This window comes from Amphibalanus amphitrite, unplaced genomic scaffold (assembly GCF_019059575.1).
Source record: "Amphibalanus amphitrite isolate SeventyFive unplaced genomic scaffold, NRLGWU_Aamphi_draft 000036F_arrow, whole genome shotgun sequence".
Taxonomy (NCBI): Eukaryota; Metazoa; Arthropoda; class Thecostraca; order Balanomorpha; family Balanidae; genus Amphibalanus; species Amphibalanus amphitrite.
This window is the reverse complement of record NW_024881532.1, coordinates 423,119-444,782: the sequence shown is the minus strand read 5'-3', so window position 1 is coordinate 444,782 and position 21,664 is coordinate 423,119. Positions and strand designations below refer to the sequence as shown.

The 21,664-nt window shown below is 53.7% G+C and overlaps 1 protein-coding gene across 1 annotated transcript; it reads right to left on the bottom strand.

Annotated features, from left to right (window-relative positions):
- Window positions 1–84: 84 nt before the first annotated feature.
- On the bottom strand, window positions 85–21,616 carry LOC122372449 (neurogenic locus notch homolog protein 3-like). Its single transcript, XM_043349622.1, has 30 exons — window positions 21,583–21,616; window positions 20,401–20,664; window positions 19,895–20,158; window positions 19,397–19,669; window positions 18,993–19,164; window positions 18,407–18,771; window positions 17,928–18,191; window positions 17,347–17,610; window positions 16,821–17,087; window positions 16,265–16,528; window positions 15,569–15,835; window positions 15,079–15,348; window positions 14,291–14,830; window positions 13,732–14,007; window positions 13,187–13,453; window positions 12,718–12,820; window positions 12,366–12,529; window positions 11,912–12,181; window positions 6,771–7,037; window positions 6,384–6,547; window positions 6,012–6,114; window positions 5,513–5,776; window positions 5,037–5,303; window positions 4,370–4,633; window positions 3,851–3,972; window positions 3,566–3,722; window positions 3,111–3,283; window positions 2,682–2,775; window positions 2,407–2,486; window positions 85–1,976 (listed from the first exon to the last, which is right to left on the bottom strand). The coding sequence occupies exons 1-30, from the start codon at window positions 21,614–21,616 to the stop codon at window positions 192–194; spliced, it is 8,328 nt and encodes a 2,775-aa protein (XP_043205557.1). The 3' UTR covers window positions 85–191.
- Window positions 21,617–21,664: the final 48 nt, after the last annotated feature.

The following is a 21,664-nucleotide window of genomic DNA, read 5'->3' as shown; positions in this document are numbered from 1 at the left end:
GCAGCGTCAATACTGAATCAGCATGCCATAGCTAAATTGTATTTGTCAATTCAAGTACGAAGTCTGCTCATAAAAATTACTGAATAAAATATTCGGGAATACCTATATTAACAACAGCTTTTTTATATAGTGTCATCAATACCTACACATCATTGCATGTTAAAAAACGTAAACACTTTTGTCATTTTACATCAGAGTTCAAGCAAAAGCGGGCAGCACTGGCTCCACTTTTCCGGGTGCCAGCTCTCCAAAAACACCACCTTTACAACAACGATAACGAGGGTGACAAGTCCGGCTGAAACAAATCCAACTATCGCGAGGACCAGATACTGACCAAACGAGAGATTTTTCTCAGCCACGGCCATCCGACGCCAGCGAGCCGCCTCCGCCGACCGCTCCGGAGGAAACGGTGGATCCGGAGGGGGCACTCCGGGTGGCAAAGGAGGATCCAGGGGATCCAGTTCGGGGTCATCCAGATCTTCTGCGATCGCTTCCCCTTCAGTTGGGGATGACACGTAAGAGACAGAAGTGTTCGACTCCACAGGTAGCGCAAATTTGAAAATGTTCGTTTGGACAACCGATTGACTGCTCGTTGCCAGTTTAGCGAGGTGGCCGGGTTTATCAGTTGGATGCTGTGCATTTGTTCTCCCCGGCGTTAGGGCGTGACGGCGCTGTCGGCGGCGTCGGCGTCCGGAGCGCATCAGCAGCATGGCCGGCAGAGCGCCCGGGCGAGCGGAGCTGAGGACGGGCCCGGTGGCCGGGGCGGGACCGGTGCCGGCGGCCGCTGTCAGCCGCGGCGATCCCGGCAGCTGCACCACGGCTCCAGCCGCTGGTGGAGCGCCACCCCCGCTAGTGCCAGTGTCCACACCTTCTGCCGCCGACCCCACGGCCGGCTGACCGGCAGACTTCATCGCCCACCGCCCACTGCTCCTCCCTCCGGTCCCTTCCCGACTTCCACTCCCTCCTCGCGCCCCAGCCGTCTGGGACGGGGCCGGCCCGACGTAATACTGCACTTTGATCGGACCCTTCTGTTTCACCGAGACCAGCTGGTCGCCGGGTCCAACCACGGTCTTCTCGACGGCCGGTGATGTCTCCTCTTCACCTTCCGTCTCCTCGTCGTCTCCGCTGTCTACCGGCTGCTCCACTGCCGACACCGTCTCCAGCTCGCCGGCGGCGGTTTTTCGGTCCGAGTGGGCGACACCAACCCGCTCGGCTACTCTGCCATTTGGTGATACCACGTTACCGACAGTGGCGTCCGCCTCTGACTCACCCGCTGCGCTCTTCTGGTCGATCTGCAGCCGCTGCAGCTGCTGTAGCTGCTGCAGCTGCCCGTCTGCGAGCTGCCGACCGCCCAACAGCTGCTGAAGCTGCCCAATCAGCAGCTGCAGTCGGCTAAACTCGGAGCCAGCTACCTGAGACTGACCCTGACCGCCGCCCGGCGGCATCTCGATCCCAACACCGGCTACCGCCAGGTTCCCACCCGCCCCTGAAGTTCCCTCCTGTGATCCTTGTTTCTGCTGCGGTGGTCCTTGCCCCTCCTTCGTCCCCTCCTGTCCTCCAATCGGTTTCGAGGCCGGCAGCGGAGACGGAGACGGTGCCGGAGACGGTGAAGAAGACGGAGATGGTTTTCGTGAAGATGACGGAGATTGTGTTGAAGGCGATGGTGACGGAACTGGAGGTGGAGGTGGCGGTACTGCAGGTGACGGAGACGGTGCTGCAGGCGACAGAGACGGCGATGGAGATGACTCTGACTCCGTCGGAGGCTCTTCACTCGCAGTCGAGCCGTTCCCCCGGCTCAGAACAGTCTCCGTGTCGATCTCGATGCGTATCTTCCCCGACGAGGGTACCCCGACCGAGTTGTTACAGTCGGGGTCGGTGGGGTCACAGCCGGTCCCGGCCTCGGCGGTTCCAAGCTGCTGAGTGCACGTCGGTCCGCCCCAGCCGACAGCGCAGCTGCAGTTGAACTGGCCCTCGCCCTGCAGAAAAAAACGGCAACTGTGACGCGAGGATTCATTGCAGTAAATTAAATTGCTCATCGCTCTTACATCGTATAAGAGTCCGTTCAACCTCTTTACATATCCTTAAACTTACAGACTTTACAGACTTTAACAGCCCAAGCGTCATATTCCTGCTCCTTATGCCTAGCGTTTGCCATTTCGTGGAACATCCGACCGTTTAAAGCATTCCGCACGGCGGGTTTTCGCCACGAGCCATGCGGTACAGCATACCTTCAGGCGCTCGACAGTGGCGCCATCTATGAAATGGAATGTAAGCTTACGCCAAGTGGTCAAACGCTTATACAAAAGCGGTCGCATTAAAAAATGGCGCAGCAGTTCTTATTTTGCGTAATATCTTCACAGATATCACACTTTTAAGCATAGAACAGTCACACCGGAGCATACATACCGTGGATAGGCAGGTGGCGCCGTTCTGACAGGGCTGCAGAGCGAGGCACGCGTCCACCATGTGGCAGCGAGGGCTGGAATCTGAACGGAAAACGGACAGGATAGCGTTACTCCCTATCAGACTCCTAGTTTGATTGAACTTAGATGCGAAATACGATTCATCAGAATTTTATATTCATAGCACTGACTCATTCGTCCGTCTATATCACTGGGAACACGACATAGCATGACATCTTTGATCCTGTGACAGGTGTTATGCGGATGCAGAAAACCTACCTGACACTCGCTCGTAGCCTGGCTTGGCGTCGCAGCCGCAGCTGTATCCCAGCTCCGAATCCGGGTCACGAGCGCACGTGAACTCCTCGCCACACTGAAACGAACGCAGACGTGGTGATTTCCCGCATCGGTCCGGCACGAGAGTAGTCAGTGACAATCGTAGCTCGTTCATAGCACTAACCAGTAACCACTATGCAGGGGAAATTGACAAAATATGCAAGGAAAAGCGCTTGTAGTCTCAGGATATTTGTCATTAAGACAGTTCGATGTGGTTCGTTACCATAGCAATACCCGAGGTTCTTTGTGCATTCAGTTAAAAATCACAGCGACGGCATCCAAATAACATTGAGTACAAACATAAGATGCCATTGCGTTCTTCCAAGGGAAATAAAGGGCATTCACGAAAAACCGTTTACTTTCGAGCCATACCAGATCATTGCCGTCGGAGCAGGGACTGGAGGGCTCCTCGCACGTCGTGCCCGTCCACGCCGGAGGGCACGTGCACGTGTATCCGGCACGTTCCTGGGAGGCACACGTGGCGCCGTTCTTACACGGACGTTTGGCCAGGCACTGATCGGTCACGATGCAGTGCGGGTCGGTGTCTGGAAAGGTGGGGAAAGATTTGTCGGTAGAGTCCGATAGGTGCGAGAGCCGAGAATGGTCGCCAAACGACCGCTAGTTTCTTTACTTCGCGTTAGAGTGGGAATAAAGAAGCCGATTTCAGTCGTTGGAAATAGCGATTATCAAATAAGGCTGGCATCAAAATAGCCAGCGTGAGAGTTACAATCGAATCAAAACTCAATTCCAACAGCTCATTAGTGTGATAACTTCGCTTCAGCTGCGCAAGTATCAGCCCAATTATGGACAGATGGAGCCTCACAAACCTGACTTGGCCTCCCAGCCGGGTGTTTTTGAGCAGCCGCACGAGAAGCCCAGCGCGCTGTTGGGGTTCCGCTGGCAGCTGCCGACCGTTTTCGGGCCGCCACAGAGGTCCTCGGTGGTCCCCTCGCACGGGTTCGCCGGCATATTACACTCCTTGCCCTGGATAGCAGAATGAATGAGCAGGTCATGGCGGCTTACATTCACCCCATTTGTTGAATTTGTGTCGGTATTTCAGTGTTCAGTCAGAACGTCAAGACTCTGAACATTTAGTATGCGAAGTGACTGACCGTCCAGGCGGGAGTGCAGGAGCAGCTGTAGCCCAGGTGCGGCAGACTCGTGCAGGAGCCGCCGTTCTGACAGGGCGACCGCTGCAGACACACGTCTGTCACCACACACTGCGGGTCCGACTCTGCCGGGGATACAGACACGGGTCAACCAATAATCTGACTCCGAACTGATCCTGACCTGACCCTGAATCTGACCTTACCTGACACTGAAACCCCCTGAACTGATCCTGACCTGACCTGACCGTACCTAAATTTGACCTTGACCTAGCCCTGATCTGATCTAAGCCTAACATGACCCTGACCAAACCCTTACCTGAACCTCACCTGACCCTTATGTGACCCTTACCTGACCTGACCTTGACCTGACCCCGACCTGACCCTGACCTGACCTTGACCTGACCCTGACCTGACCCTGGCCTGACCCTGACTTGAACTGACCTCAACCTGACCCTGACCTGAACTGACCTCAACCTGACCCCGACACTGAACTGACCTCATACAGCCCCTCTCTCCACTCACCAGACTTTGGCCCGTAGCCGGGCACGGCATCACAGTTGCACGTGTATCCGGCCAGGGAATGGGGTGCCAGCTGACAGGCGAAACGTTTTCCACAGAGCGCCTTCTCGCGGCAGGGGTGCCTGGGTTCAGAGCAGGTAGCCCCGCGCCACAGTCCGCGGCACGAGCACTTGAACTGACCTCCCTCCAGACTCGTGCACACGCCGTCATTGAGGCACGGCGAGCGCGCCAGGCACACGTCATCTACTACACACGTGGGGTCCTCGTCTGTAGAGGAGAGGGGACAGAGAGAGTGAGGGAGTTGGACCGAGGCACGTCCTCCACCTGACAAGTTGGATCCTCGTCTGCAGGGCAAGAAAGGGAGGAAAGTTCATGACTTCCAAATTTTAGTAGACCAGCTAACGCAGCCGAATGCAAATTAATTAGTTTTCCTTTACCTGAATCCCACCAAGGATAACTCAGATAGATAGACAGATAAATAGATAGATTGCCTACTAGTACTAAATGACTTCGATGATCTCCTTTGGCTACTAACCAGGCAGACTGGGCATGTCAGACTGACTCGAGGTGACCCTGACCCGTCTCCCCCACTGACCCGAAGTGACCACTCACCCAGACCAGCCCCACCCACTGGCCACTGATCTGAGTTGACCTGTCCCCGCTGACCGACCTGAATTGGCCTTCCAGCCTGGCGTGGTGTGGCAGTTGCAGCTGTACCCGGCGACTGATGCCGGGTCGCGGGAGCACGTCCTCCCGGCGCCGCACACGATCCGCTGTGTCTCGCACGGGTCCCTCGGCAGCTCGCAGCTCGCACCGCCCCACGCGTGAGGACACTCGCACTGGTAGTGGTGGGCCGAGCCCTGCACACACGTGCCACCGTTCTGGCACGGACTGTTGGCCAGACACTGGTCCTGTACGGCGCAGTGAGGGTCCTCATCTGAAAACAGACAGAAAATACACCGAGTTAATTTACATATGTTACACTCGCGCAATATTCATACCAGATTGGCCTGAATCAAGTGCATATCATCGCCACCAGCTCCAACGATCACATAAGCCGCACTATAAGAATATGTCCTGAACTTCATGGCTAAATTTGTTTTATTGACTAATGGCCAGGGCTATTCCCTTCAACACCTGTCTCACCTGAGGTGACTCCCCAGCCGGGCCGGGCGTCACACCCGCACGTGTAGCCAGCCGGAGAGGTCGGATCTCGACTGCACTGGAACCCGGCACCGCACGGAGCCGCCGGCGTGCACGGGTCCAGCGGCTGGTCGCACGTGGCGCCCGTCCACGCCGGGTGGCACGTGCACCGGTACGTGTCACTGGCGGTGGCCAGACACGTGGCGCCGTTTCGGCACGGCTGGAGAGCTATGCACGGATCGGCCACCTGGCACTGGGGCTCGCTGGCTGCGGCAGCGAACGACGAGGGACGGGGAAGGACGGGTCAGCAGGATAGAGCGACACCAGGCGTCCGAAAACTAGCTTCGTCAGCTGGACATAGACAAAATCAACATCACTAAAGACGTCTCTCTGACGGTAAAAACAAATATTTTGAGCTCAGTAGAAGTGTCTTTGGTGCAAGGAGTGATCCAAGGAGATGGATTTTCCCTCGTTCCGTCGAGGTCTAAACATGATCGCTCACCGGAGACGCTTTTCCAGCCGGGCTTTTTATCGCAGCCGCAGTTGTAGCCAGACGGCCGACTGGTGTCACGCTCACACGTCCACTCGGCGCCGCAACGGGACGCCTGACCGGCAAGACAGAGGCCAACCGACGTCATTAGCACGGTGTCACTAGTGCGGTATAGCACGATGCGGTCCGAGACGAGACAAAGCGACTCGATGGGGCACAGGACAGCGTGACACGAGACAATACAGTAAGGGTACGTCACGACATGTCGTTGAACGGTGGAACACAACAACTCGACTGCAATCCGAGCATGTATTACGTCTGTTCTGATGTCGACAACATCTCGATTATTAAAGCATGTATTATCGGATTTTCTTAGCCACTGACCCCGTTGGCGCAGATGTCGTTGGGCTGGCTGCAGTTGGTGCCCGTCCAGGCCGCCGTACATTTACAGGTGTAGGCTCCGGCCGGCGCGGGGGTGCAGGTGCCGCCGTTCTCGCACGGCTGGCCGGCCAGACAGGCGTCGTACAGCACACAGCGCGGCGAGTGTGCTGTAAAAATGACAGCGGGTAACGGGTCGGGTGAAACGGTTCCATAGGTGGTATCCTTGACTACCGGACTGGCGATAAATTGCACGCTATGACCCATCAAGTTTGGAGTTTGGAGCATCTGATTGCCAATAAGTCGCATTTATTGATGATTCCTAAGCTCATAGTAAGCCCGGGGTGTTTACTATCCATTCGATTTCGATGATTCCGTTTCTATTATTCGTACCTGAATGTTGTTTCCAGCCGGGTTTGTCGGCGCAGTTGCAGCTGTAGCCGACCGGTGAGGAGACATTTCTCGAACACTGGAAACCGTCTCCGCAGTCCACCTCGCCATCCTCGCAGGGCTGGGCCGGGCCGGTGCAATTGCGTCCCCGCCAGGCGGGAGGACATTTGCAGCTGTACCCCTGGTCGGCCCGGCTGGTGCACACGCCACCGTTCTGGCACGGCCTCTCGGCCAGACACGCGTCGCTGACCTCACACCGCGGGTCGCTGTCTGACAGACCGCACGAGGGAGCAGTGTGAAAAATAGTGGAGCCTGAATAACCACATTTAGATTGAAGCAGCCAAGCTTGGTGGATTAAATGCATACATTTAAAAGGTACAGCCCACCGCTAAAGTAATGTAGGGTTTTACCAATCTCAACGGTTGGCTTTGACTGGCGATTGTTTAATGCGGAGTGATCGAAAAGAAGATGTCAATAGCTAAAGTTGCACCTGCAAGGGTGACGATACATATAAGCTACATTCAAAGTTTCATTGTAGTCTGGCTAATCGTTCGTAAGCTTCAGAAGCAGAACATACCCATGACTGAAACCCCACATTACTTCTGCTGTGGACTTGGTGATCTAAGAAATTGGTGATCTAAATATTGGTGATCTAAGAAACGACCAGGGCCAGCTTGTTAGCGAGGAAAAAGAGAAGGCCTCGCTCCTGAATGACGTCTTCTCAGGCGCATTCACTATTGAAAAAACGGATGTCGTGCCACAACTAGCAAACCGTTACACAGGGCCGCCGCTGATCGATATACCAGTCAACCTTTTCACAGTGAAGCAAAAGCTTAAAGCACTGAACCCCAATAGTGCCCCAGGAGCTGATGACATTCACCCCCGCGTTTTAAGGGAATTGAGTGGTCCTCTCTCCCTTCCCTTGACCTTACTGTTCCGAAAATCGCTTGAAACTGGGTCTATTCCTGCAGACTGGAAGCACGGTAAAGTCATACCAATCTTTAAGAAAGGTGAAAAGGAAGACCCAAGAAACTATAGACCTGTCAGCCTCACATCTGTTCCCTGTAAGATTCTCGAGTCGCTCATTCGTGATTGTTTAATGGACCATTTGCTGTCAAATGACCTGCTGTCCAAGGACCAACATGGCTTCCGCCCGAAACGATTCCATTCCATTCCATTCCAGAATGTTTATTGCGCATCGACAACCTATAAGTAAAACGATCGGAAAATGAACATGAATAACAGAGATAAAGCAAAATAATATAAGAGTGGTGCAAAAGCACATTGTGCTTGACTCTAGGCACCACCTCTTGTAACATAATCAGATAGACATCATAAACATAAAACAACATGAACATAGCCTTCAGATCAACGTCGAATATAACATAAACATACAACGTAATGAAGGTAACGTAGCGTAATGAAACAAAACTACCACTGCCGCCGCCACGACAGGCCACCGACCCAACCCGCGCTGACGTCACTCAGCCCACCGGGGACGCCGCCCACAAAACTGAATGAGGTAGGTAAATTAATAGGTAAATCTGTGCGAACGAAGCAAGAAATTTTGGAAATGCTGAGCCACCGCACGACAGTCCCCGCCGCCAAGATCGTCGCCATGCAAAAGAAGACGTAATAACCGTGTAGTTGACATTTGACCAAAATTTTCGCCAAAAATTTGCAACATGTCCCGGTAAAGTTCCTCCCTCTGCAAATTATAGTTGGGACACGCGAGAATGAAATGATGAATATTTTCTGTTTCAAAGCCACAAGCACATTCAGGTGTATCGTGCCTTTGTATTTGAAATAAATGTGAATTTAGTTGTGACATTTGCATTCGTAGCCTAGAATGGAAAATATTTCCCATTTTAGTGCCAATTTTGTGAAAGGGAGAAGGCCCAGGCACCCCCAGTCGCCTCGAGATCTCTCGTTGAAAGGAACGAGGAGGAAGGGATCGGATGGATTCGGGAAGCTGGTTCCAGGATTTGCCTGTTGAGGGGAAAAAGGACTTCTGGAAGGATGTGGTTCGGTTGGGAGGCATGGTGTGTGTGTTGGAGTTGCGTAGTGTTCTGCCGGTGTTTTCTGCACGTGTTTCTGGCATGATCATCGTGATATAATTTGGCGTTTGGTGTCTTGGATTAGTGAATGTATGATCAGGGGCGCGGGAACTACTTTCCGACTGGGGGGGCACAACATAATAGAGATTAACCTAGGGTACCCCCAAATCTAGTTTTCTCACCGGTTTTAGGCCACTTATTTTTCACCCCTCGGCTTTTTCAACAAAAAAAGAAAACATTTGCAAAAAAAGTGTGGTATTCCGTCTCAAAGCTGTGGGGGCACCGCCCCCACGGCCCCAGAGTTGGGGGGGCAAGCTGCCCCCACTGCCCCCCCGGCTCCCGCGCCTATGTGTATGATATAAAGTGAGTTTGTGTATTTGTCGTCTTACAGTCAGTTTGTCCCAGCCCAAGTCTTGTAGAAGTTTTTCGGTTGACGTCCTGAACATAGCCCCCGTCACAAGTCTCCCTGCTCTGTTTTGTAGCGTGTCAAGTCGGGCAGCGTCTTGTATTGTTATGTGTCCGTCATATATTGTGTCACAGTAGTCAAAGTAAGGTCTTATATACGTCTTGTAAATTTGGTCGAGAATGGGCCTTGGTATGTAACGTGCAATGGAGTAGAGTGGACTGAGTGATTTGTGTACCTTGTTGCATATTGCATTGACGTGTTGGTGGAAGCGTAGGTCCTTAGAAAGTGTCAAGCCTAGGTGAGTATGAGTTTCATGAATGGGTACGTTTGCGCCCTCGAAAGTGAGCTTTGGTGGTGTGTATTGATGTCTGTGTGAAAATGTTTGTTGGATGGTCTTCGTAGCGTTGAATGTAATTGCCCATTCTCGACCATATTTGTGGATTTCGTTGAGGTCTTGTTGTAGTGATAGCTGTACGGCGTCAATGTCTGCTGTCGTGTGCGAGGCGTAGATAGATGTGTCGTCAGCGAAAAAGAGAATGTCATTCTTTATTCGTCTTGAAAGTCCGTCGAGATACATAAGTGCCAGCAAAGGCCCGAGTACGGATCCCTGCGGGCAGCCCGCATTTATTGTTTTAGTGGCCGAGAATGTGCTGTTGATCCGTACTCGGTGTGTCCTGTCACAAAGATATGATTTTAACCAGTCGAAAAGTGAGTCAGTAATTCCGAAGTCGTGCTTACTCTTGTACAACAGTCCGTCATGCCAGATCTTGTCAAAGTATTTAGAAATGTCGAGGTAGATAGCAGTAAAGTCTCGTCCCATGTCCAGTGATTTGTACAAGTTGTGAGTCAGGTATAAAAGCTGTTGTTCTGTACTGTGACTACGCCGGTACCCACTCTGCTTGTCGGTCAAAAGAGAATGATTCAGTAAATGGGAATATATACCCTTGAAGACAATTTTTTCGAAGACTTTAGATAACGATGAAAGTATACTGATGGGACGGTAACAAGTGTAGTCAGAAGGTGATCCCTTGTTTTTGAAAATTGGTTTTATGTTTGCTTCTTTAAATTTCGATGGATAAATTCCCTGACTTAGTGACATGTTAAAAAGTTTGGACAATGGTTCTGCGATGATGAGAGCGGTTAACTTGATAAGTTTTACTGGAATTTCATCGGGGCCCGTTGATTTGTTAGGATCGAGTGAATTTAGTATTTGGAGAACCTCTCTCTCGGTGATGATATCACGATCTTGTGATACGCAACTGCTTGACTCTATAGACTCATGGAGCCGCCTGTTGGAGGACAAGACGGAGGTCGAAGTGATTTACCTTGACTTCCGAAAGGCGTTCGACTCCGTCCCACACAAGAGACTGATAGGCAAGCTGCGCTGTTATGGTATTGGTGACCGAGTGTTGTCTTGGATTGAATCATTCCTGGAAGACAGAATGCAGCAAGTGTCCCTATATGGAAACCTGTCAGATTTGGTCCCTGTGCGCAGTGGTGTGCCCCAAGGCTCAGTGTTGGGCCCATTGCTCTTCTTGCTCTATGTCAATGACTTGCCAGATGCTGTCACTTCAAATGTGCGAATGTTTGCAGATGACACAAAGCTGTTCTCAGGCATCTCTTCTGAACATGATGTGCGGACATTGCAGGCAGACCTGAACGCCCTCGTGGAATGGTCTAGAACTTGGCAGCTGCCATTTAACGAGAATAAGTGCAAAGTGCTTCATGTTGGTGCAGCCAAGGACCACCACTCATTTCAAATGGGGTCGGACAGACTGACAAACACGTCAGTCGAGAGAGACCTGGGTGTGCAGGTCGACTCAATCTTGAAGTTTCGACAGCAAGCGTCTACGGCGGTCTTCAAAGCGTCTCAAGTTCTTGCGGTCATCCGCCGGTCCTTCGCCTTTTTAGATGAATTTACCCTGCCTCTTCTGTTCAAATCTCTCGTGCGGCCTCACCTGGAGTTCAGCAGTCTTGTTTGGGGTCCGTTCAATAGAGCTGATCAGAAGGCAGTCGAAAGGGTTCAAAGAAGAGCCATCCAGTTAGTGGTGAGCATCCGCCACCTTCCATATCCTGAAAGGCTGAAGAGACTGAAGCTCCCGTCACTGTACTATCGGCGTAGACGCATGGATATGATTCACGCATACAAGATGCTGCACGGCCACGTTGATACTGATCCTTCAGAGCTTCTGGCAACGAATCCTGAAAGGCGAACTCGGGGTCACACACTTAAACTACGGAAGCCTCGTGCAACCTGCCGTGCTAGACTGAATTCATTTTCTGTGCGGTGTATTAACGATTGGAACGGGCTTCCAGCAGAAATTGTACATTCGCCCTCAGTCAACGTCTTTAAGAACAGGCTGGATGCACACTGGGAGTCGATCTGGTACTCCACTCCTGTAACAGACTGAGTACTAAGTGAAGTTATGGAAATCGGCGAGAACGGGCCCTACAGGACATCGTGCCTCTTGCCCCGATAACACGAAGATGAAGATGAAGATGAAGATGACTGTACAATCATTGATTTCACCGATTTGTTGATGCGGTTATTTAACGAAGCCATCTTACATTTAGTATTATTGAGGTTCGATCCAGCTTTCGGTCAGCTTCTAAGTAAAGCGTTTAAAGTCGTTATCCACCCTGTCATCACAGTCCGTCCTTCTCGCCAAAACGTCACCCACCTGAGACGGCCCTCCAGCCGGGCCGTGAGTTGCAGCCGCACGTGTACCCCACCGGCTTGTTGGGGTTCCTGCCGCACTGCCAGCCGGGACCGCAGAGGTGCGGGTCCCGGTCACAGGGGTTCTCCTCGCGCTCACAGTCCTCTCCCGTCCAGGCGGGCAGGCACTGACATCCGTACTCTGTACCGTTCCCCTTCAGCTGACACGTGCCGCCGTTCTTACACGGAGACAGGGCTTGGCACACGTCACTGATGATGCACTGCGGCTCTTTGTCTGTGATGCGAGACAGCAGGGAGAGCAGGGCAGGTCGGGAGTGGTTAGAATGCTGGATTTCCGTAGCGAAGAAGGAGGTAATTCAGGATAGTTTTAAACAGTCTGGCTTGGTATGAAGAGAAGGAAATAAGTGGCGGGAGTGGCGAAGATACCACGGATTGCATGGAGCCTGTATTGCACTGACCAGATTTGGCGACGTATCCCGGCTTGGTGTGACAGTTGCAGCTGAGGCCGGCCTCTGACTCCGGTTCCCGCTGACAGGGCCAGTCTCCCCCGCAGGGATTGGGCTGCTCAGCACACGGGAACTGAGGCTCCGTGCAGTCCTTACCCACCCATGCCGGCGAGCAGCTGAAAATACCAGCAGTTTCAGCGCACCTGTCTACAAAATATCTAATTCGCGTTCTATACTCCTCCCATCGCAAGTGTTAACCATATCAGTCAACTAGTATATCGAAATGTTATCCGGCGCCATTATGCGTGAGGCACCTAAAGCTAAAGAACGTATCTAAAATACTCAGACCTATCTTACAACGCACCTGCATGTGTAATTTCCTTCTCCGTGTGTTTGACATGTCCCACCGTTCTGACAGGGTGACTTGGCCAGACAAATGTCCGACACGGTGCAGCGAGGGTCGCTGCCTGGGAAGGGGCCATGCACCGACCGATCAGTTCCGTCGTCACAAGCTGAGTGACGCAAGAACGGAGAGAAAGCCACCCGGAGCTGCAATTCGCAACAGATTCTAACAGTGATACAGTCGGAAGTGTAGCAAATATTACCTTAAATGTCACCATAAAACATATAAAGCCACTTAGCTGAAATAACCAGCAAAATTTGGAAGTGATACCTATTCTGCATGAAGCAGGCAGATTTTATAGAAACGTGGTTCCACAATCGATGAAAAGTTAAAAACGTACTTAAATAGAGCAATATCATTCCAAGACTTATAATCTTTTTTATCAGTTATCATATTCGATATCGTCCCTTGCACGTCGCACGTCACTCGCCTCCGGCCGGTCTCCACCCGGGCTTGCTGCCGCAGCCGCAGCTGAAGCCCAGCGTCACATTAGGATCTCGCTCGCAGCGCCACTCCTTGCCACACATCTGCTCCTCGGCGTCGCACGGGTCGCGGGGCTCAGCGCAGCGCACACCCGACCAGGCGGGCCGGCATGCGCACACGAACCCGCCGCCGGGGCGCGGCGAGCACGAGCCGCCGTTCAGACACGGCTTCTCGGCCAGACAGCGGTCGTAGATGACGCAGCGCGGGTCCGTCTCTGGGGGAGGAGGGTGGGTGGAGAAATGGGACGGTGGGCTGGAGATAAAAAAGTAAGCAATGGTAAGAAAGAATACGGTAAAATTGGTCATTTAAGCGACGGTCGGAAGTGTTTTTCATTAATTAAAAAAGACGGAATGTTAAAAATGAGCGGGCATTAAATCATGCTCCTTCGTCTGATTTGTGTTGTAAAAAACGCGGCCGTCTTTATTATGTATTGAATGGCAGGATCATCTCGGGAGCTGGATCCCACTCGGCACTCATGGACGGCCAACTTACTGGACGTGGCTCTCCATCCCGGCTTGCTGGTGCAGCTGCAGTTATATCCCAGCTGTTTCGATGGATCCCGGCTGCACTTCCATTTGGCTCCGCACGGCTTATCCAGCGAGTCGGAGGCGCACGGGTCGCTGGGGAACGAGCACCGTTTGCCCCTCCAGGCCGGGTGACAGTCGCAGCGGTACTGGCGGCCACCGAGGGACGTGCACGTGCCGCCGTGGTGGCACACGTCCCGGGCCGCCAGACACATGTCCGAGACGGCGCATTTCGGGTCCGTGGCTGCCGGCACAGGGCGGCAGCGGTGGTGGCGACATTTCAGGTATGCCGGAGGAGCGATGTAGTAAAATGACTTTAAATATTTTGGCTTATATTTACTATTTATGCACTCAGTAGCCGCTAAATCTTACCGAGGCAGGTATCTATTCATTTGAATCGGTTATTAAATATATTCGCCAAGAACATCATAGTTAAAACATATGGACGAGTTCAACTACGCTAAAAGCTCAGAAAAAAAGTAAATCCATAGGTTCACTACTTCAGTTTCGAGAGCCGCCAAACTCACCTGAGGTGGCGTTCCAGCCGGCGTGGGCGTCACAGCCGCAGTTGTATCCGACCACACTGTCCGCATCCCGGGAACAGCGCCAGCCGCGAGCGCACACCACCGCGCTGACATTACGGCACGGGTCGGCCGGATCCGCGCAGGTCGCACCACGCCATGCCGGGGGACACGCGCAGCTGAACCCCTCCTTGCTGTCGTCAGTGCGACATGTGCCTCCGTTGGTGCACGGTTGGCGAGCCAGGCACGCATCCGACTCCACGCATCCCGGCTTGGAGGCCGACTGGGCCTTGTATCCGGCTTGGCGCTCGCAGTGGCACGTGTAGCCCACCTTGGAGCCGGGGTCCCTCTCGCAGGTGAAGGAGCCGCACACCTGGGCGCCGCCGGTCAGGCACGGGTCGGCCGGCTGCCGGCAGCGGGGGCCGCGCCAGGCCGGCGGACACCGGCAGCGGAACCGGCGCCGGGAGGCCGGCGAGCACACGCCGCCGTTGCTGCAGTGGTTGCGGATGGCACACACGTTCCACAGCTCACAGGTGCGGTTGGTGGCTGCGGACGGACACAGGGTGCTGGGATCAGAATAGGAGGGAATGTTGACGGTGTGTGGACCGCTCCGGCCAGTGCCGCTGTAACGTGCCAGGCGGTTCAGCCTACCTTTAAGGTGTTCGAACGGCAAACAGTAGCTTTGATTGCAGTTACAAAGTAGCATTAAATGTTCCTTGAGAAACACATTTAAAAGCCACAAGAAGGATTTGTGTCATCGAAAACTCTCCACCAATCGTTCACGCACGGCTTACCTGAGATGGGCCGGTAGCCGGGCCGCTCGGAGCACTTGCACCGGTATCCCGGCTGGGTGGTGTTGGCGTCGCGCTCGCAGCCAAACCGGCCGCACGGACTCTCCTCCTGACACGGGTCGCGCTCGTCCGAGCACGTGGCGCCGCCCCAGGCCGGCGGGCACGTGCAGCGGAACTCTGTGCCACCACCGCCCGTGGTGTGGCACTTGCCGCCGTTCTTACACACCGTCCGCGCCAGGCAGATGTCCGATATGACGCACACCGGGTTCTTGGCTGAGAATATCCGCAGAGGAACAGAATCACTAACAAATAGCAGGCCTAAAATATACCAAACGAAAGACATCTTTACCTTCCCGTGGCGATCGTCGTGACGTCTTAGAACAGAAATAAGACGTAATTTTGACTCTAGCCAGCAACTAGAATAAAGCTAGAAAAAACATTATCAAACTATTAAACTCATCAAGGTAAACATCCTGTATCCTCGGACACACACCTGACTTTGGTTTCCAGCCAGGCTTCCCGTCACATCCGCAGGTGTACCCGGCGACGGCTGCCGAGTCGCGGGAGCAGTTCCAGCCTTCGCCGCACGTGTCGCCACCGTCGCTGCACGGGTCGCGTACCTCGGTACACAGGGTGCCGGTCCAGGCCGGTCGGCACAGACACTTGAACTGGTCCCCCTCCATCGGCTGACAGGTGGCGCCGTTCTGACACGGCTCACGGGCCAGACACACGTCCGCCACACGGCACACGGGATCGTTGGCTGAAAACGAAACCATTTAAATCTATACATGTTCATCAAATTATCTGAATTTCGTCTAGACTGATTGAAAACAAGACATCTCATTGACTTTTGTCTTACTGAGGCGTTCAGACATAGCGTAAGTCGCTTGAATGACTGCAGCATACATCAGTTGGGATAGATGCCGCTAGATGACACTAGTGGTAGGCGCCTGGTAGTTATACTGTACCGCAATGCTTACTGTCCCGCAACTTGCGACAGTCGTTCCAAAGACGCGGGAGAGTGAGAGAAATTGAGCGAATATGTGAAACGGGAGATACTGCACGGTTCACACTTCAAGTGTTAAAAAATTATAATTTTAAACTTATCAGCTTATAACAGCCATTTAGTTTTAACACGCCTTCGCGGTTGTCCTTAAGCATTCCATCGTCGCGCCATCGCCTCACGCACTTGACTTCGCCATATATCCCGGTTTCTTGTCGCAGCCGCAGCTGAAGCCTGCCTTGGAGGATGTGTCTCGGGCGCAGGTCCACCCGGCGCCGCACGGCTGACCTTTGGAGCACGGGTCGGCCGGATTCTGACAGCGCGAGCCCGACCAGGCACCCGGGCAGCGACAGGAGAACGACTTGCCGCCACCGGCCGTGCACGTGCCGCCGTGGTGGCACGGCCGGTGGGCCAGACACATGTCAGAGACAATACAGTGCGGGTCCGACTCTGGGGAGAGAACCGGACGGGGGAACAGATAGATAGTGAAACGGGCTGTGGCGTGGATGGTTAGACGGGCCTCGGAAGAAACAGTAAGACTCTCGGTTAGGTAGGAGCCAATAAATGGCATCACCGGTAGAAAGACTCGCTATTCGGTATCTTACGCGAAAAAACCGTCGATACTTACGGTTACGTGATCGATTAATAAAAATTGTTATAAATGAAAAACCCGAATAAAAATATTTTAATTGAGACTTCAAGCCATGCCAAAGTGATCCTCTCCGACCCCTTTTAAGCTGACCTGAGGCGGGCTTGTAGCCGGGCCGGGCGTCGCAGCCGCAGCTGTACCCGGCCGGGGAGAGCGGGTCTCGGGTGCACTGCCACGCCTTTCCACACGGTTTCTGGCCGGCGCACGGATCGTTGGGCCGGGTGCACCTCTTGCCGGTCCAGGCGGGGCTGCATTGGCACTGCGTGGGCAGGCCGCCCGTACCGCCGGAGCAGGTGCCGCCGTTGTGACACGGGTTCTCGGCCAGACACGCGTCGACCACGACACATTGAGGACGGCTGGCTGTGGGAGAGACCGACAATACTAGATTCGGGAGCTGCGTTTTTAATAGATCCCTCATAGAAAGACGTTCGAAAACAACAGTGTCAAGTTATATGAAAAATCTACGCTATTTCTCCATTTACCCATGAAATGAAAAGCGAATAGTAAGCGTTAAAACTCAAAACAAAGTAATCGTCATCAAATGGTTTGATGAGAGCAAATATCAAGCTCCAAGAGCATTCTAGTGAGCTGAGCTTATATGTTTTAGCACGGTACTTACCACTCTTGGGCCCCCATCCCTTGGCGTTGCAGTCGCAGACGAAGCCAGCCGGTTTGTCGGGCGCCCGCCGGCAGCCCCAGCGTTTATCCCCACAAACGGGTGGTTTCTGGAGGCAGGGGTCGCGCGGCTGTCGACATCGCTCGCCCTGCCAGGCAGGTGGACAGGAGCAGCTCCAGCCGGTGGCCGTCACCTGACACGTACCGCCGTTCTTACAGGGGCGCAGGGCGAGACACGGCTCCTGAACCACGCAGCGCGGGTCCTTCTCTGCGGGGAAAGGTGGTGATGCGTTCAGGAAAAAACGGAAGGGGTGAACGTTCACACAGTAGTAGACACAAGTGAATAAAAACGGTACAAGTCACAGATCTGTCTGTTGGGTGGATTCGCTGTCGGTCGGTCGTCAATCGTTAGTCAGTACAACACCAGATAACGAATAAGCAATTTAATATGACACATCACACTAATGCCACACTACACCGCTCTGCGTCGAGGCAACACCACAGCATGCCTCGGGTCACACCAATTCACACATTTCCGCCGACCTACTGACTGACACCTGCAGCTGCCCGAGTCGGCCACCTTACCGGATTTGGCCGTCCAGCCCGGTTTGCGGTGACAGTTACAGCTGAACCCAGCCAGGGCTTCCGACTCGCGGCTGCAGCGGAAGTCCTCCCCACAGGGGTCCGACTGGCCGCCGCAGGGCTGGGCGGGCAGCTGACAGAAGTCACCCCGCCAGGCCGCCGTACACGAGCACACAGCTCGGTTCTGCACCACAGTGCACGTGCCGCGGTTCTTGCACGGCTGTTTGGCGAGACAGACGTCCGAGACGACACAGGCCGGCTTCGAGTCTGCGGTCCGAAGGAACGAACACGAATTTAGATGCATACAAATAAAGCTGAAATGCATGTTTTTTTACAGATTGTTGCGTCAAATACATGAGATAAGCTGAGGTACTTGTTAAATGTATTTTGCATTAAATTCATCAACAATATTTTTTTCAAAACTGTCAATTTGTTACGTCTTGCCAAACTCGAATGCGACGACACTTCGAATCGAGCCTCACCTGATCCCTCCTTATAGCCGAGTTTGTTACAAAGACACCGGAATCCCCTCTTTCTTTTCTCGTCCCTGCGGCAGGGGAAGAGGGCGCACTCCTGTCCCCCTCCCTTCCTGCAGGGGTCTCGGGGCAGCTGGCAGCGCACGCCCTGCCACGGCGGAGTGCAGCGACAGACGAACTCTGTGCCCGAGTCGCCGGCCAGCCTACACGCGCCCCCATGCAGACAGGGCGGCCGCGCCTGGCAGATGTCGCTGATCCGACAGCGCGGGTCGCGCCGGGAGATGGGGCTGTAGCCGACGGTGACGTTACAGCCGCAGCTGAACCCCACCGGCGAGGAGGCGTCCCGGGAACAGTTGCCGCGCTTACCGCACCTGAGCGGGGAGATACGATAGCCTCACGTAAGTACAGTCTACGGTTGGACGACGGTGTATCAAATGAAAACCTTGTCAAACTTTGTCAAAATTTGTTAAAAGGAAAGCGAAGCTTTAATTTGGATCGCATTTTTCCATGTAATGATCACCCGATACGGATTAAATTAGACTGCGAAGTTTAGATATTCATCTCTTTCTCTATTGCCTCTGACCGTACTCACAGAGCGGGCTCGACCTTGCACGGGTCGGCCTCCTGGTCACAGGCGGCGCCCTGCCAGGCCGGAGGACACTGGCACACGGTCCCCGTGGCGCGGCTCCAGCTGCACGTACCGCCGTTCTGGCACGGCTGGCGGGCCAGACACGGGTCCACCACGCGGCACCCAGGCTCCGACTCTAGCGACAGATCATTTTTATAAAATCAGTCATCACAAAAAGTAGTTTTCGCTATTGAACGTATAACTTCATAAAGCCGTCGCCGTCATAAGAATCGGCTCTTTTTTTCTCTTGTGTATTCGGTAATAAAACCGATCGCAATGTTCAATATCAGATTTCAGAGTTATACGCAGATTATGAATTAAAATCGTTCCTCATTGCCATGTGTGGCCTATCACAGACTCGGACTGACCGGAGATGGCCGCCCAGCCGGGTCGCTGCTCGCACGAGCAGTTGTAGCCGACAGAGCTGTTGGCGTCTCGAACACAATTCCAGTGTGACGCGCCACACAGTGCGGTGGTGCTGTCTGTGGTGCACGGGTCGGCCGGATGGGCGCACTGCGGGCCTGACCAGGCGCCGGGGCAGCTGCAGTTGTAGCCGCCGGGGTGTGGGCTGCACGTACCACCGTTTTCACACGGAGAGCTGGCCACACAGTGGTCCACCACCACACAGCCGGGCTCAGAGTCTGCGGGGACGGACAAACGAGATTGGATGAACGTGTGTTTTTTCATGCGTATTTTAAAGGTTGATGTGTTAAAGCGAGCAGTAAATCAATCGAAAAGGGTTCGATTCATAAGCAAACCTAAGTTTCCTCAAGGTCGAACCAAATAATTTCCGATGTCATCACATTGTTACAATGCAAATATTATTTCAACCGGATATAGGTAATGGTATGTATAAATCAGCTTACCAGACTTGGCACCCCAGCCGGGTCTATGTCGACAGTTGCAGGCGTACCCAGCCGGCGAGGCTGCGTCACGACTGCAGAGAAAGCCCACGCCGCACAGCTGGCCCTCGGTGCACGGGTTCCGTGGCAGCTGGCACGTGTCGCCGCTCCAGGCCGGCCCGCAGCGGCACGTGTACTGACCCAGGTCACGTGGCGAGCATGTGCCGCCGTTTAAGCACGGTCGGCGAGCCAGACAGACGTCTGCCACGACACAGCGTGGGTTGCTGGCTGTGGGAGCGACAGAGAACGGCGCTCTAAACTGACTGCGGGCGGGGATACTGCGCCGCAGTGACGTGGTGTAATGCGGTACAGTCTACCATCCCGCCGCTCGACGCAGTGCTTGTGTGACAGAACGAATACTGGACATCCAGAATTGCTTTGAAAGAATTCGTTCTTTTTTTTTTTGCCAGCAGACCTTGAAAGCACCATCTCCATCTCATTTTGCGTTTGCCCATCGAGCAAATACTGACCTGAGAGCGGTCGCCAGCCGGGCTTGCTGCAGTCGCACGAGTAGCCCAGAGTGGCGTTGGCGTCTCGGGAGCACGCGAAGCTCGGCTGGCAAAGGGTGGCGCCGGCCGAGCACGGGTTCCTTTCCTCGGTGCACCGCTCGCCCTCCCAGGCCGGCGGACAGGCGCACTCGAACGCCGTGCCGCCGCGGGAGGTGCACGTGCCGCCGTTGGCACACGGGTTGTCCGCCTGACAAATATCCTGGATGTGGCACTGCGGATTACTTGCTGAAAGAGACAGCGGAAAGGAACTGCTCAGAACGTGTGCCATGCGTTTCGATTAGGTTTGAAATAAAACGTTGCTCATTCTATGGCAAGGCAATCGCATCGTCTTTTACTTTTCACATTTCACAAGGTTAACAGTTAAAAGTGGAACTAAAAAAAGAAAGAAATAGTTGGGTATTATTTGTTATTTCATGCGAATAAACTTAAAGCATATTGCCGAGAAGTCAATTCATTAAAGGGACCCTCCCACCTTAACATTAGATTTGAGCTGATTGAAGGATGCATAAGCGAGAAAAAGTCACAGGAAAGTACCTATGCCGAAATAGTGAGAGGTTCGTGCTCCGAAGTTATTAGTGAAGTGTCCGCTAAGCTGTCAGCCTTGCCACTCTCTGCCACACCTCCAAACGACGTCCCAAGTATAGCCAAAGTCGTTGACGATTTTTTCGACAAAGACAAGCGAAAAAAGAACATCATCCTGCACAACCTCCCGGAGCCGAGGGCTGGAACTTTGGAGCAGAGATCCCAGGAAGACATCAACCAATTTTTGGAGATGGTCAAGGAAACCTTTCGACTACGAGTTAGCGTGGCCAGATCCTTTCGGGTCGGCAAGGCTAACCCTGACAAACCCAGACTGCTCGTGGTAACGCTGGAGAACGAGGACATAAAGCACGAACTGCTGAAAATGGCCCCGCAGCTCCGCCATTCAGTGCGATGGGGAAACATATACCTCTCCCCCGACCAAACTAAGGTGGAGCGCGAGGCTTCTAGGAAGTTGAGAGATGAGCTCCGCTCTCGCAGGGCAGCCGGTGAACAAAGCCTTGTAATCCGCAACGGGAGAATCATTTCCAATAACAGGCCAGTTTCACATGCCCAAGCCGGTCGGAGGTTCGATAGTGCAAGGGACAGTGCCAGATCCATTACCTTGCCAGTCGTCCGGTCGTCGGCTGCAACCCATGACTTGGTTCCAGCTGATGCATCAGCACGTAACGATACCTCCCGTGTG

Bases quoted from the DNA above. Each gene is read 5' to 3' on its own strand.
- LOC122372449 (XM_043349622.1), bottom strand. From the start codon at position 21,616: ATGGGTTGCAGCCGACGACCGGACGACTGGCAAG. The intron at 3,973-4,369 runs GTGAGTGGAGAG...TATCCCCGGCAG, and splicing joins CGGCTACGGGCCAAAGTCTG to AGTCGGACCCGCAGTGTGTG. The intron at 2,487-2,681 runs GTAGGTTTTCTG...TTTTCCGTTCAG, and splicing joins AGGCTACGAGCGAGTGTCAG to ATTCCAGCCCTCGCTGCCAC.